The following is a 17,455-nucleotide window of genomic DNA, read 5'->3' on the forward strand; positions in this document are numbered from 1 at the left end:
AATACTTCATTACGTCCTATACAAAATCTTACTATTATGTGTAGTTGTCATCCTATGATCAGCTGCAATGCTATAAGTCTTCTATGCCTCAGTTACCCTTCAGCTGAACAGTCATTTTTCTTACAGTCATATTCCCTTTTTAATTAGTAAACACTGCCATTTCTACTACTGCAGTCTGCAAGAGTATTGTGCTTTTTTTGTACAGTACATGCATGCTTTTTAAGTTTGAGAAACCATCTCAAAATTTGTTTCATCTGCAAATTAGATCACAGTCCTGACTTCTCTGAAAATTGCTAATAAAAATATTAAGATATATCAGCTTTAAGACTCCAGCAGACTCTAATTTGAACCTTCTTTGTTTATTTAACATTACCACTCCTGCTTGTGCTGGCACTTGGCATTTCTTCCGATTAGTTAGTTCCAATCAATTCAGACCATTTTCATCTAAGCTTTCTATACGGTGGGGATCAAAATTCCCCACTGAACTCCAAACAGATGAAGCGTATCACATTCCTTTGTCTAGCAAGTTATATGCATTATTAAAAGCTAGTTAAGGCAAGTGCAGTTAAATCCTAAAAACAGTCTCTTTATATGGTATCATTAAAGAGGATTCTTCATCCGTCAAAACCAGAATTTTATTATGTAGTAAATGATTAGTATTTTTTTCTTCATTGTGGATTCTTTTAATACTCTCAAAAAAAAAAACCACAGGAATTCACTATTATTTCTGAGTTTTCTTCAGAATTTTTCTAGAGTTGAATTCCTCTACTGTTCCAATATGCTTCCCTTACTGTCTTCAATATTGCAGATTTATGTCATTGGATCAACTTTTATTGTTAATTTATTGATTAAAGATTATTTGCAGCTGTAATGGATTGAGAACAGTATTACAGAGAAATCTCTTGTACAGATTTCTTAGGTAAGCACTACATAAATTATGAACAAAGCGACAAAAAGGTAATTACAGAAGAGAAGTAACTTGGTCTTGTTTCTGCAAGAATCATAATGTAAGAAAGTATGAAGTGAATTCAGTTACATCTTTTTTTCATACTAAGCATCTTACCCTTCTTCAATTTGCGAACAGCTAACATACAATGGCTAGGAGATAAATCCCATATTCTTAAGGTTTTGTCATCACTTACAGTAGCACAAATGGGTAAATGAGGATGAGTAGCGAGACCCCAAACTTCCCCCTCCATGTGACCCTGAAAAAAAAAAGATGAATCAGATGCTTTTACATATAAAACTGAAATAAAAAATAACATAAGGAGTTAAGAAAAAAACAACACAAAACCACCAAATGAGGACGTATTTTTACATGATAATAAAGAAATATCTGAACAGAAACAGTATACCTGAAAAAAAGTGCTATCCTTCTGCTTATAGAAGTGCATGCCATAGTAATTTCTACCAGTGAAAATTTTTCTCTGAGGAATAATCTCCACATACTCCTACATTTTCTTCTACCTCTATTTCTAATATATTCTTTAAAAACTCCACTTATTCACAATTGCATTAGCCACTCATAAAACATGAATTAAAGAGGCGCAGACTTGTATTTACATATGAAATGAAATCACATGATGACCTAATGTTGTAAAAAAACATTTTGTAGGCAGTGTAAGAAGTGCTCTCTGTATGGTATGGCAAAGTAAAAACTGAATTGTTTTTCGCGTAACTGTGATGAGAAACTTAAAATAAAACCAAAAAACAGATATTTTTTTAAAATGATATGATTAACTAACAGAACAGATTAGTAAGATATCTGGTGGAGAATCCATTGCTTGTTTTTTCTTATTTTTAAACAGTAATAAGATTTTAGTCTGATAGAATGAACTTGAGAAACAAATTTCTACATGAAATTCTGTGAACTTCTTCGCTTATCAGAGATCATGCTGGTCTGTCTGAACCTTAAAAATATGAGAAATGATACTAACTTGTTAACTTGACTGGTAATTAAAATGCTTGTTATTTCACAGCTGTCTTTACCTGAAAAATAAAACAGTAGTTGACCGATATCTACGTACCTGAACCAAAAGAGTTACTGGTCCACTTTTATCTACCTCCAATATTTCACCATTCTTTGTGCCCACTAAAATATGACCATGTCCTAAAGAAATGGCACGTATAGAAGGATTATCTTCTAAGAGGAGTCCTAGAACATTAAAATAATAGAAGACACAAGATTCTTAGTTATGCCTTAAAGAAGATTTTTAACAAGTACACCTTACATTCCCACTGTAGAAAAAGATATTCACTAGGAAGCAAAAACTTATTTATGCACAGAAGAACTTGCATGCTTAGATTCATCTGGGAGTCTTTAGCAATAGCCCAGTGGATGGAAAAACATACACTAGTTGCTCTTGCAAACTTCTGTTTGTGACCTTTATCTTTTCCCATAATAAAGTAACTATATAAAGAAACTACTACTAATCTTTCTCCTAAATAGAACATCTCTGTAGTTTAATCAGCCTGACTCATTAGTAATGTTAGTGAAAAATACATGTGTGAAATAAATAAGAGCTGTATCATTACCTTAACGGTATTATTTATGGTACTTTCAAAAAAGGATTTCATTGAACTGATGTGAAAATTAGATAAGCTGTAAATGAATGCTTTATTTAATGAGTGTTCCCATTCATGTTTTCTGAAAATTAAATCATATACTAACACACAGAAAAAATAAATTTAGAAGAGCAAGGGCATAAGACACACAAACACATACTCCAGAACATAAAATAGGGAAAACCATAAATCAACACTAAGAACAAGAATAAATAAAAGGAATAGGAATTAAATCATAATTTCAAAACACATTCATATTTACAGAAAGTTAAATCATAAAATGTATTAATACATTACAAATCTAAACAGAATTTTAAATTCCATCCCCTTTTCAGAATCCTTCTCCAAAAGAAAGAAACAAACAAAAGTAACAAAAAAATCAGACAAAATTATTTCATGATTAGAAACAGAAAAAGATGTTTTGGCTTTTACTTAAAAAAAAACAAAAACAAAAACAAAAACAAACACCTGGGAGGTAAGAGACTCAAGGTTAAAACCATTAAGTCAAGTAGACAATGCAGAAAATAGGACATGAGGAAATAGTCTTAGTACACAAGAAACAGGCCTCAAGTTGCATCCGGGGAGGTTTAGATTGGTTATCAGGAACAACTTCTTCACTTAAAGTGCTCTTAGGCATTGGAATAGGCTGCCCTCGGAAACAGTGGAATCTCTATCTCTGGAGGAACGTGCGAAAGCGGTGCTTAGGGACATGGTTTAGAGGTGGACTTACTAGAGCTAAGTTGATCATTGGACTTGATAATCTCAAGGGTCTTTTTCAACCTAAATGGTCCTGAAATTTTCCATAAATATTAAGATCTGCTCTCAATAAATGCGCAATTAGACACTACTACCATTCTCCACCTGACAGAAATATGACTTACTTAAAATCAGTACAGACTCAAGTATTAGTATTTCCTATGTCAAATGTAAATCTTCCCCCGATGGAAAATGCAATTTCACCAAACGAGTTTTCTATTAAGTAAAATCAGAAATAGGATAAAGTCTGATGTGTTACCTTTGGACCCAGGGGCCAAAGCAGCCCTTTTGATGGCATAGGTTTTGAGACAGCGTTCAAAAGTATCATCCCAGAGAGCTACTACCCCATCCTTTCCTCCAGTGACGAAGCCCTGGCAAATGAAAAAATGAAATAAAAATTCACAAGATAGAATCACTCTCTTTCATTAATACTTCACTGATTTCTACTAATACTTAAAATTTATCATATTGAAAATTATTGTAACTACACATGCACAGAACTACATATGTTAGAGATTAAAAAAAAAAAAATCAGGAGCAACAAAATGATTTTTTTAGTCTCTAGATGCAAGCATTACACAGTTCTATATGGCCCAGGTACTCAGACCAGATTTACAAATTCTATCCAATAAGCTTCGACTATACTAAAAAGTAATGTGACCGTTTGACACATATAAGTATTTTTCTTGATATTTAGCCTAAGTATTATTTACTAAGCATCATTTTACATTTCACCCAATTACTCATGTCACACTTCATATCACTTATAAAAAAATATTCAGTGCTTATATGATTCAAATATATGTCTATTTGTGCCATTATATCTCAAAAATTTTTGTCAAAGTTCTTGCTTTGTCCGAAGTTTCTGTCCTGAAACTCAAATATTAAAGGTGGAGTAATGATTTAAAGTTTTGTTTTGTTCAATTATAAGTATACAGATAATTAACTGGTAATGTTATTTACACTTAAGTACATGCTTACAGGCTTTCCAGAGCCAGAAAAAGGTGAGACCCAGGAGAAAGTAGTTAGTAACCTACAGATTGAAAGCTTCCACAAATAGACTGTAATTGCAGCACAGAGTGTAAGAGTATGATCTGATTAAAACAGAATACAATTCTCAGAGTTGTGTCTAATCACCTTGTATTTAGTGTTCTAAACAAATTTAATATCATAACCTCAAGAAAATGCTTACTTTGGAAGTAATAAAAAGTAAAACAAAACAAAACAAAATAACGTAAAACAGTATAAATCTCTCATACATAGCTATTAGAAGTATATGTGAAGCACCTCTCAGAAAATAAATTGGAGTCCTTTTCCTCATTCCACTCCTGTTGCATTTATGCTTTATGCCAGCACTTTTCAACAACAAGTCATAAAAAATATTTTCAGCATCATAGTGTTTATTAATGGACTCATCTCTCACAAATGAAGAACTGAGCATCAGATAGCTAAGCCTCTGAACTTCATCTGCTAAGCAAACTTGCTACGAATCATCTTGTGAGTACAAATATGGCAGGGCAACATAGTCTAACAGAATAATCCCCTTTTCATTCAGATGGTGAACTTGGGAAATCTCAAAGAAAGCTTCCACTATTTTTTACATTATTTGTTCACTGTCATCCTCAAAGCATCATGATTAAATTACAGAGGTTTTTTTGGTTGTTTAAATTATTGTTTATGTGGAATTATAGCTGTGAACTTACTTTTTCTAATGCATGCATGCTGAACACAGGACCATCGTGTGCTTTGACAGTTTTTATGAGAAACACATCTCTCCAGATACAAACATCCCCTGTGGAAGTTCCAGAGAATGCCATCTCTTCAGTCCAGCCATATACTGCACACATCATTGTATCGGCTCTTCCCATAGCACCTATGCAGCCCTTTCTCCCAATTAGTCCTCCCCCTGGTTTAAAACAAAAACAGCTCATAACAACAAAATACCTACCACAGTACACAGAAATTCCACATTAAAAATTAACTTGAAAAAAAAAACTGATTAAGACAACATCCCTTTCTTTTCATGATATGCTTTCAGAATATCTAACTTTATCTTCAAGGTTTGTTGTATTGGCTTCTGGATGATAGAGACATTACAGCTATATGAATTTTAAAATTCTTTAAAATATTGTGATCTGAAGTTATGCTAGTCATAATAAATACTAACTTCAAGACAGAAGGTCAGATTCAGGTTTTCATAATCCTCTGAGAAACTTCACCTGGTACAGAAGTCCCTTAGGATCTGATATTTTGTACATTCTCATAGTTCCAGGGTTTGAGGCAGGGTCCCAAACACTTTGCCATCACTTGACACTGAGGAAATTTAATCTAAACTATATACTTTGGCTTCACTTCTCACATTAATTGAAGTTGTTCTAATGCAGACTTCAGAGACTTCACATTTGTCAGGGTGATGATACTATGCTCGTATTAACACTGCTAAGCATGTTTCAAAGTAACTGCCCTGTCAGTATTCACACAGGGTTACAGTATTAGAGAAATTTGATACCTGCTCACTGAGCAATGCCAGAAAATTTAATCAATTTCATGTTTTTACTCAAAGTATTTTCTGCTTTTATTATCTTAGTTAAGATAGCAAGCAAAGCTGTTAAAACTAGTAATTTACATAGACTTCACCTTTCTCTCAGACAGTCTTACCTAATTTCTCTTGCAGCATGAACTGAGAAAATCAGCACGACTTCTCTCATCACAGATTTTTCTCTAAAATCAGACTTTTGCAGGGATTTAGATGAGCTCAAGTGCATAGATTCTGCTTGAACAGTTAGAGCACTAGTAAGCTAGTCTTCTGCAGCCCATACGCATTCATCAACTTTTTGAAGTTTGATGCTGTAAATTTGACACTAACATCAGGGAATGGTCTTTTTTTTTTTTTTTCTGAACTGTTCACAATTTTTCAAGCAGATAAAAAGTAAGCTGCTTATCTAGGTTTTTAATTGTCATGTTCAATACATGTATGTAAAACGATAAGTCTCACTGGCAGATGTGTCCTCTTTAACTATTTTGTCTGAATTTTTGTCTCATTTTTAGATTCATTTATATTTGTGCCTTTTTACTGTTCTTCTTCCAAAAACTGTTGCACTGTTTTACAGTTCAGCAAGATTTTGAGATGTTAGGTATAAAGAAGTCAGTAGAAAGTCCAAATTTTTCTATTTGTGCATCTCTAACAGAAAACTGATAGAATCAACAATACCATAATAATGGCCATTAGTGTTATTTCTAATAGAACAAGTAAGAAGCTAACTTACAGAGCTATATGGAGAAAGTATCTGCCTTTCATGCATGAAATACACTTGTACAGATGTATTATTTATACTTTAAATGATAGAAAATGCTGTAATTACAAAGTTACCTTACCTGCTCTTCGCCAGAATTTCAAGTGTTTAATTCCAACTGTAATCAGTTTTTCAGGCATATAAGGATTAATCTTAACAACAAAAATCTTATCTTTGCTTCCCCTGAAACATAAAGCAAAATATTTTCCTCTTTTAAATAAAACAAATAAAAACCAATGTTATTTAACATCATAAGTGACATGGACAGTAGGACTGAGTGCACCCTCAGCAAGTTTGCAGATAACACCAAGCTGAGTGGTGCAGTTGACACACTAGAGGGAAAGGATGTTATCCAGAGGGACCTGGACAGGCTTGAGTGGTGGGTCCGTGCCAATCTCATGAAGTTCAACAAGGTCAAGTCCTGCATCCAGGTCAGGGCAATCTCAAGCAGATACTGGTTGAGCAGAAAATGGCTTGAGAGAAGCCCTGAGGAGAAGGATTTGGCAGTGCTGATTGATAAAAGATTCAACATTTGCCAGCAATGTGTACTTGCAGCCCAGAGAGACAACTGCATCCTGGGTTGCATCAAGAGAAGTGTGGCAAGCAGGTTGAGGGAGATGATTCTGTGATTCTGTCCCTCTTCTCTACGCTTGTGAGACCCCACCTTGGAGTACTACATCTAGATCTGGAGTCTCCAACATGGAGTTGTTGGAGCAGATCCAGAGCAGGGCTATGAAGATGATCAGAGCGCTGGAACACCTCCACTACGAGGACAGACAGAGAGCTTCAGCCTGGAGAAGGATCTGAGATCTTCTAGTGGCCTTCCAGTTCCTCAAGGGGGCCAACAGGAAAGCTTTTATAATTTTATAAGGTCATGTAGCAACAGCATGAAGGAAAATGGTTTTAAACTGGATGAGGGTATATTTAGACTAGATATCAGGAATATCTTTACTGTGGGAGTGGTGAGACACTGGAACAGATTACCTAGTAGGGTTGTGAATGTCCCCCTCCCTGGAAGCATTCAAGGCCAGGCTGAATGGGGCTTTAAGCAACCTGGACTGAAGGGAGGTCTGACTAGAGCAGGGGGTATTTAAACTAGATGGTCTAAAGGGTCTCTTCCAACCCAAACCATCCTTTGATACTATGAAAATTGTAGTGATTTTTTTTTTTTTTAACAGATTTGTTTTTATTGTTACCTTCCTTATCCTGCTAATGTTTACTTCCGAACAGTTTACAATTATTTTATTATAAAAAGGAAGAAAGCCAAAGAAGGAACATACTGAATTCTGTTCCATTTCTCATTAGCTTTCAGTTTTCCAAAGTTGAGAAATTCACTTCAGAAATCCACTAGGTGGCCTTTTAGTAACAAAAATATCTATAGAAAATTGATGCATTTATACTGCGTTTAAACTCCAACAGCTCATCATAAAATTGCAAGGCATACGGTCCTATGTATTATTTAAATCAGTCTTTCATTCTGAAAATAAATCATTTAATAATAAACGATAATTACCTTTTAATTACTTTTTAATTTTTCTAGTTAGAATCAAAATTATGCTGCTATATCAATTTTTAATGGAATATTTCAGCTGTTTCTAGAAGCACTGAAATTTGCTGTGTTTTGGATATCTCACTGTGCTCCTAGGCACATAAGGCCAATGCCTTGCTTCAGTCTTGAGTTTAAAAAACAGCTGTCAATGTTTACTACTTATGCAAGGAAATAAAGATTACCATTAGTTTTATTTATTCAAAATGCTGAATAGACACTTATTATTGGTCCCTGGACAAGAGCAAAACTCTTACCTTCTGTGGTTTTCAGACCACTGAACAAATTAGTAGCAAAGACCATCAACTGGTTCCTTTCTAAACTTATACTGTGATCTGAAAAGTACAGCTGCTGCTCTCAAATATTCTATTCTAGATGAAAATCAACTCAGAGAGACTAAATTGATAAAGTTTGATTTATAAAAAAAACAGTTTGTAGGTTCAAGGATTAGGGGGATTAAAATAAAGAAGCTAAGTACAGACTCCAAAAGGTTTAAGCATCGTGAGAAAGGCAAGTAAATGAAGTCTGAGGTCTGGATGTGACATTTCTTAAGTAATATATTTTACTCAGTGTCTCCCAAGACTAACTCTATGTATAAATTTTAAAAAGAAGTTAAATTCCTACCTTACTGCTGAAAGCTTCTCTCCTTTCTTCCAGTCCCAGAGGACAATAGTATGATTGTCATCTATTCCAACAGAAGCCAATCTTTTCCCATCCGCTATAAAAATAAATTTACAACTGAGAGAGTAGATAGATAATTTCATGCTGCAGTAATAAGAAACTACACTAAAAAACATCTGTTAATTTAGAAATATCATGAGGATATAGAAACAGGTGAATCATCACATGACATGGTGTGGCACATTTGTCACATGGTGAGCCACATTAGAGGCACATTTGTCATCTCTTTTAAACCTCAGTTGTCAGTTGGATGGAATTGCGGACTAGGTTGAGAACTCTGTATTTGATTTAACAATTAAGAACTATGAATTTAGCAAAACATCACCAAATTTCACAGTTAAATATATTACAACCATCACTCTCGGTTTTCTGAATTATCCTTTTAAAAACTACCCTTAGATGTTCTGTTTTTGTACCATACCATTGCTCAGCGAGTTGCTGGCACAGCTGCCAAAACTCTTCATCACAGTTGCACTGTGAGTGTTTTCTGCTCACTCTGAAAATCCCTGTTCATTTCTGAACAGTAAAGCACTGAAGCAACACTAGGAAGTTTATGAAATATTCCTATACTTGGAATGGTGTCAAATCTTTCAGTAGCTCTGATATTCATCCCATCCCACATCCCACAGTACACATCTTTAGGATCATTCACCCTCACTGTGAGATTAAAAGTCCTATTTGGTAAATTGAAATCCTTGAAGAATAAACATAAACCAGGTAAGATGAGGAAATTTAACACTGGTAGAAAAATTCAGTGTATAGAGTGCAAAAATTTCAGAAGTCTTAACTGGTACTCTCCTATTTTAGTGTCAAATAAAGAAAAGAAGTTGGGTTTCCTCCCACAAGGACTCCATAATGGGACTTAATGATTTTATCATATGTATCATATATATCCAAATGGGTATTACACAATTAAATATACATATATATATATATATATATATATACATACACACACACATACATATTTATATATATTTAAGAGCACAACTAAATACTGTTACTATTGATGTACATCTAAGAAAAAAAGAGCTTACAATTGTAATGCAGACACAACACTTAAGATCTGCAAGCCTGTGCCATACAACAAACTACAAAGCAATCAGTTTGATTACTAAACGACACAGAATTCATTCTTGGATTTCCTGACTTACAAGATTCCACAGGAGTTCTTGTTAATAAATGATCACTCTAAAATAGCCTCACTCATTTGACAAAATAATTGGAGAATATTTTTATTACAAAATCTTCAGTGCAAAGGAATTCCCCTCATTAGAACTCATTAGTTTGCTCTTTTGTACAGTAAGAGATGTAAATGATGTAAAGTAAATAAATAAACAATTACTTATTACCTGAAAAATCAACAGCGCAAACACCATACTGGTGATAGCCCTTTAGTACTGAAAGTGGTTTTATTGTTTCAGTATCCCAAATGTGTATAGAGGAATCTCGACCAACCTGAAAGTACACATATTTAAAAACTTTTTTTTTTAATTTTTATTTTTTCTTGTCAGTTATTTGACATAGTCATTCAAAACTTTAATGTTGACAAATATTTCAAAAACTACATGGAATATGTCAGTGATAACATGTTTCTAGTACTAATTTACCTCAGCATCACAATTACCATTCCCACAAACTGGCTCTCTTTCCTTAAGAGCATTATAAGGGCGTCATAAGCAAAACTTTTAGTAAAGTTTTAATTTCTCCACTTCAATAATAGAATTATTACTATAATGATTACAATAATTATTTTATGGTACTTATTATTATCATACCAATAATCATACCACAAATCAAACTTTCAAGTAATGGTGTACAAACTTTTATGGAAGTATATTTTTTAGAAAACATTATCTAAAAAGTGTCGTCTGCAAGAAAGATAAAATGAAGTGTTACAAACACCAGACTGCATATACAGAGAACAGCTTGATTAGAGGAGGTAAAATCATAATACATGAAATGGACAGACAGAATACAGTAACAACTGTTTCTCATAGTTAATTTCACAACTAAGATTTTAAAAAGAAAACATACAGTAGTAATTATCCATTTACTCCATTCATAAACACGCAGAAGAAACAAAATTATACTGAAGATAAAAGTCAAAAGAGTTCTAGTGAAACTCATATAAACAACTGGAAAAAAAAACAACACCTCCTATGTTGCAGTTATTAACATTACTCCATCGGCAACAGAAGTGCATTCCATCACTGGAACAAATGTAGATTGGACCTCGTTTCTCCAAAACAGGCTTTTCAAAGTTCAGTGATAACAAAAAAGTCTTACTGCAAGTAAACACACTTCCTACCTGGCCTGTTGCCACATAGTCCTTTAAGGGATGAATAGCAAGGCAAAGAATGTCATCATCATGACCTAGATAAAAGCGCTGTGTGTTCTGCTGTCGATTGTACACTACTCCCACTGCTGCAACATGGTATACAATTTCACCCGTCTGAGTGTAAAATAAATTGCTTCGACAGTCGTAACCTCTGTAACTAGACAAAAAAAGTTTGTGCATCAAGGTCATAACCATACACACTGATACTTTATGATATAAAATTACGCACTATGTATTTTACAGATGTAAAAGTTCAGATTACTTACCAGTTAGTATTTATGTGTTTTTGGAGTTATTAACTGTTTTTTTTTCCCCAAAATTTATCAATTTGCTTTACTATTCAGGTATCACTACTGCCAGCATTAAAGTAGCTGTTATTTAATAGTCACTCTTAACAACCACTTTAAAAGATAAAGTAATAAGTAATAATTTTCCAGACCACATGGAGAGTTTAGGCATGCAACACAATTAAATGGAAAAAAACTGATTCGTTCATTAAATGAAAACAAAACTGATTTTTTGGACACTTCATGTTTTACTTGTCAAAAATTGAACAACAAAATTTCCTACAAGACTGTCGACAACACAGGCACCATCAAATTCAAAGTTTCTTGAAATGTTCTAGGTGTTAATAATATATAAATTTTCTCCCAACTTGTTTTTTTTGAAAGAAAGGGTGGTTTGTTGTTTTGTTGGGTTTTTTTTCCCCCAAGGAAAACCTATCTCCTTTCAGTATCAGTACAGCACAGCTACTGCCAAGACAGGGCCAATACTCAGCTGAGATCATTATACACTATTTCTACACTATAGTGCTATACATACTTCTTCCTAGGTGTGACTAACTACTCCGTAAAATAAATACATACATACATAATTGGCATTATCGAAACAGCTAGTGTCATAATTTCAAAAGTAATGTAGGAGACTATAATATCTAAACAACATTAAATAAACAAGTAAGTGTTAAAGTAGTATTTGTAATATTGCTATCCTTGGTAGCGAATAGGAGGAACATTCAAAAATACCAACTTGTTTTCATTTTTCCTGTTGAAATAAAGAACAGTCCATAAATTCCTGATACGCTCTATTTCCATTCTCTTACTTTCCTGATTAATCTGTTTCTGTATCAGTTCCAGCAGATCCACACTAAATCAACTTTCCAGTTGTTTTAGAAAAGCAGGCAAAATCTGATTCAAACATGTAGTTAAATTTATAGGAAGAGTATGATACCTGAATATGGTTGAATTGGTCATTAATTATTTTGATGTAGGGATCATAAGAATAAGAATCTAGCCAAGTTATTTTTGCTCCCAACTTCTAACTCATCTGGTCAAAAAAAAAAATATATATATATATATATTCTAAACTGACAAGGAATTCATTTATAGCAGATAAAACAAGTGAACATTAACAATGAGCAGCTACAAAATAACTGTAGACTGTAATACCTATTTTATACTTCTTGTGCTGTTATTTTCTTTGGATAATTAAAAGCATGTATCAGAACAAATTACATTATTTTTATGCAGAAAAAAAAGCAGGACCTTTTTGCAACATATAGGTTTTTCAGTGCCACATAGGAACAAAAATGCATCTGTACACATAACAATATGGTACACAAGACACGAGTATTAGACAACTACTGGATGCAAAACACTGTAAAGGTTTAAATGGCACAGAAATTACGCAGTCAGGATCAAATACTCCTTCATAAATTTATATAAAGCTTTCCTAATGTATATAATACAACAATATGCACAGATCAAATAATAAAGCTGGTTGACCAATTTAAGGAATACATTTCTGAAAACTCCAGTCATGGATCTATGTTCAGTCATACTAGATTTATATATTGCTGGATAATGGCACAGCACATACTTTGATCAGGTTTGAATGTACTATATTCCTGTTTGTTTACCTACACTACATGCAGTGCTATTTATAACAGATTATATATGTGATTAGGGATAAATTGCCAAAATTATCCCATGAAGTTTTTAAACAGATCAGCAGATGGTCCAGCTCAGCAATGTGCTATGCAGCCAACTTCTTTTGCCTCAGTATCACCTGCTCTAATCACAGATGTACCAACTTGTCTAACCCAAGTCATAGTGAACTATCAAATCCAAACAAACCAACACAGATTAAAACTTTGAAAAAACTTCTCCCAGCAGGCTTACCAGTCTTGTCTCAAATAGTGAAAGGGTTGGGTTACTTGAAAATATGAGTTCGCTTATTTGCAAATACTATTTGGTAGGAAAATACAAAAGCAATCTTTCCTAAAGGAATTACACACACTCGACTCAAGCCACAAACTTCCCATTCCAGTATGTCAACATCTCTCCTGTACTGGGAGCCCAGACTAGGACACCACAGTCCAGGTGTGGTCTCAGCACTGCTGAGTAGCAGGGAAGGAACATCTCCTTGGAGCTACTGGTAAAGTTCCTCCTAATTCAGCCCATGATACTGCTGGTCTTTTTTTTGCCATGAGAGTGCATTGTTGAATCACGGCCAGCTTATTACCCACCAGAATCTCCAAGTCCTTTGCAGAACTGCTTTCCAGCCATGGCTCCCAGCATGTACTGGTGCATGGTATTAATCCTTTCTACACGCTAAACTTTTCATTTTCCTATTTTGAAGTTCATGAGATTCCCCTGTGCCCAGCTCTCTGTCTGTCCAGCACCCTCTGAATGACAGTACAACCATCTGGCGTGCCAGCCATGCCTCGCAGTTTTTATCATCTGTGATACTGTGAACTCTCAAGATGGGTTTCATAAAACCACAAACACAGAGAGCTTCTTAAAAAAGCAAAAACTGTGAAAGTACAGAAAGTAAAGCTTTGTAAATAAGACTCTCTTCTACACACTCTTTAGATTGGTACTCACAAGTAGGTTCCTAATCTCAGTTTTTCTTCCAGTGCAGCAACCTTTCAGTGTCTCCTGAAATGAGTTTCCATTCCTTCAAAGTATCTAGAAAAATCTGTTTCCAATGAGCTTTGAGCTCACTTATATGTCTCTCCCTGTTCTTGTCAAAATGACTGATTTAGACTAATGATACAGGTGCTTTTTCTGCTAGGCTTCAGCCTCCCTCAACACATATCTTTCATTAAAAAATTACCCCAGTAGCAATGCATGGTTATTTTGAAGCTGGATTATTTCTGCCTGACCCAAAGCAAAACAGTCAGTCAAGATAAGCAGGCAGCTTTCTTTGACTCCCAGCCAGTACTAGCTTGTAAAGGAACATAATATACAATGACCCACTGTAACTATGAAGAAATAAAAAATAACCTATCACTGTATGCAATAAAAACAGCTTAAGCACATGAAAAATGTACTGTGAACAGCAGAGATTATAGTGATGGAAAGAGTGCCAAAGAAGGTATCTGGACCAGTTCTTGCTCAAAAATAATTTTCCCATGTTTCACTGTGTACTTAACATTGTTAAAAGTTTAATTGTAAGTACAGAATAATAAAAACTATACTGAAAATACACCTTAAATGAGATTATTTTAAAAAACAGATATGAAAGAAAAACTAACATTTTTTCTAGCACTTGTTAAAACACTACCAATATATTTTTAAGTTAAGCATAGTGAAACTAAATTAATTAATATAGTGTATCACGGGAGTATCCAAAACTTATCTAGGATGCAGAAGAACAGTTTGCCACTTCTTATAATCAAAAGTCTGAGGTTTAATGCAATTCCTCTGTTTACAAAAAAAAAAAAGTTTCAATCATTGACAATTAAAATAAAGCATATTTTGCCAGAGCATTTAGTAGCACAGTGAAATTTTGTAAACCAGTTAAACAAATCTGAGCTTTCTCACATGCCAATTTACTAAAACCCTGACTATATATGTAATATTTACAAAAAAAGTAAAATATTGGTTCAGACAATCAAAGAAAGGGTGAAAAAGAGAATGCTTCAGTGTTCAAGACTGCTCTCTGAGAGTATGTCACAGTCACATTTATCCATGTATCACTAATCCAACTAGAACTGAGATTAGCATTTAATTTCAGAAAAAAAAAATGTAAAGAAACAATTTCTTCACACGCATTTACAAGACACTGCAATTAATGACTAGGAACTAAATAGTAATGAAAGAAAGCTCTGGATCATATATATTGGATAATATCTAAAAAGGCACAATAAATACAGCACTGCATTCCACAGTAGGTGATGCTCTCAGGTAGTCTTCAGTAACATCTGATCAGACTATGCAGGATTGACTGAAGTTATCACGGTAGCAACTTTGATAAGAAAAGATAGCTCAGTAATACATAGAAAAAAAAACCTTTGCCATTATCAAGGTCATGAATATAAGGGACTGGATTCAGTTAGAGATTAAGATATATAAGCATAGACGGATTAGATGTATTAACATACATATTTTAATCAACAGCCTTCGGTCAATATAGTCAGTGGAACCTGCAGAGCAATCTGCATTCAATTTCGTATGAGCCAAATTAATGCCTATGCTGCACTACCTTCTGACTGGATATCCATTGATTTAACTAATGTTGAGATACACACATAAGAACATCTACCTTAGTCAAATAATTGTAAATTCTTTAATCTGAAGCTGGATCCCATGCACAATTGCAACATCTATGTGTCCAAACCAGGGACAACTTCAAAAGTAATGTGCTGCCTGGAAAAGAAGTAACTTGACTAATGCTGTGAATGTTTCAAAATTGGTATGTTATTCTTCAAAATATTTATGGGAAAATTTTGAATGTAACAGAACATTCCCCAGAAAATCTCCAAAAAAAGTTATTTGAAAAAAAAAAAAATCACACAGCTGAAATCAGTCTTTAGCACAGAGGGAGGTGGGAGATATAAAACAGCGAGAGAAAAAAAGTATAGCCTTATGGAAATGTTTTCTTGGCATGAACCACTCATCATCTCATCATACTCATTTCAAATGCTATTAGAATCTATGCAGCTCTGGTAGGATTCCATTCAAAGTGTCATAAGAGTCTAATTTATGAGCATGAGAAATCCCTGGCCATCTTCGAATTGCAACCAAATTTCACCTTACCATCAGATTGTTTCAATGAATACATTAGAACTCAATCTAAATTTTACATAAAATCTTTTCGTATTAAAGAAAAATAAAATTTGTTCTTGTAACATCAGCAATACAGCTTTAAGATAACACAGGGCAAAGGTATCCGCATCTTTATTCCTGGGTCAGCAAAAAGAAACTATCAAAAACAATGAGTCTGAGAGTTTTCCTGAATATTCCAAAAAATGTATCCTTTCTATGTTTCTGAACCACCTCAGCTGCACATAGCAGAAGGAAAACAACAGGAGGCCAAACTAGTGTACCACTTTAATAATCTGCTCCTGCTGATGATTCCATCAGATCTCTTAGACAATGATGCACTTAAAGATTAACCCACTAACAGAAGTTGCTTTCTCACACATATTAGTCATTAGGCTGGCTCACATACTAAGTATTATTTTATCCCCTTCCAAAATAGGAAGTAACAAAAGGTTTAAAAGATTTCCTACAGGATATTAAAATATTTTTATAGTTCATCTTTCAAGACAGTTGACAATTCAAAACACAAAAACAGCTCAAAAACAAAAAAAGGAAAAAGAGCTTCTTACTTCCCTAGTTTTGAAAACCACCACTTTTTACACTTTCAAGGAACATCCAAGACATTTCCATTGCATCTAAAGAAAGGTGAAGGAAAGCAGACTTCCTGTATCAGAGAATATGCCTATTACTCACTTGGATGTGGGTCACTTTAAAGTTAACAGCCTGGACACATTGAGAAAAATCTGTTGTTCAGCATGGATTCTTCATTAGTTTCCTTGATGCACACTGGGCAACCAGACAGAACTCAACTGGACATTCTACTTCTGTTCATTCCTGGATATTCTGGTCAAGCTTCACTTCTGTTGTGAAGGAAATAACAATAATCCCAAAGATCCAGGGCCCTTACTCATACTGCATCTTCCTCAGGATCATTTGGTTTAATTCTAAGAGCAACTTTTAAATTAAAGACTACATGCAGCTATCCAGCTTTCTGCATTTTCCTACACAGCTAAGAAAAAATCTTCAACTAAGAATCCTGGACCATCAGAGATAGAAACAAAAATCCAGCTTCATACTAGTTACTATTTGCCATTATTTCCAAAGCTAATCCTGAAACTCCATGTCTTCTACAGACAAAACTGCTGAGTTGAACCATTAAGTATTCTTAACCAATTAATTCATTAAGCATTCCATATGAAAACATTTTAATATTAAGAGTCATTAC

General features: G+C 34.1%; 1 protein-coding gene across 2 annotated transcripts in view; it reads right to left on the bottom strand.

Moving 5' to 3' along the window:
* Positions 1-17,455, bottom strand: part of EML5 (EMAP like 5) — a gene marked incomplete at both ends in the record, with an annotated part of 90,079 nt that overhangs the window by 34,541 nt on the left and 38,083 nt on the right. For both annotated transcript variants that reach the window (XM_079537507.1, XM_079537506.1), the window contains 8 exons: positions 1,064-1,205; positions 2,028-2,155; positions 3,581-3,692; positions 5,025-5,227; positions 6,697-6,797; positions 8,785-8,878; positions 10,194-10,299; positions 11,153-11,339. In XM_079537507.1, the coding sequence (XP_079393633.1) occupies positions 1,064-1,205; positions 2,028-2,155; positions 3,581-3,692; positions 5,025-5,227; positions 6,697-6,797; positions 8,785-8,878; positions 10,194-10,299; positions 11,153-11,339 (1,073 nt within the window). The remainder of the gene's footprint in view (positions 1-1,063; positions 1,206-2,027; positions 2,156-3,580; positions 3,693-5,024; positions 5,228-6,696; positions 6,798-8,784; positions 8,879-10,193; positions 10,300-11,152; positions 11,340-17,455) is intronic.

The sequence above is a fragment of the Tetrao urogallus genome (assembly GCF_951394365.1).
Source record: "Tetrao urogallus genome assembly, chromosome: 6".
Lineage (NCBI taxonomy): Eukaryota > Metazoa > Chordata > Aves > Galliformes > Phasianidae > Tetrao > Tetrao urogallus.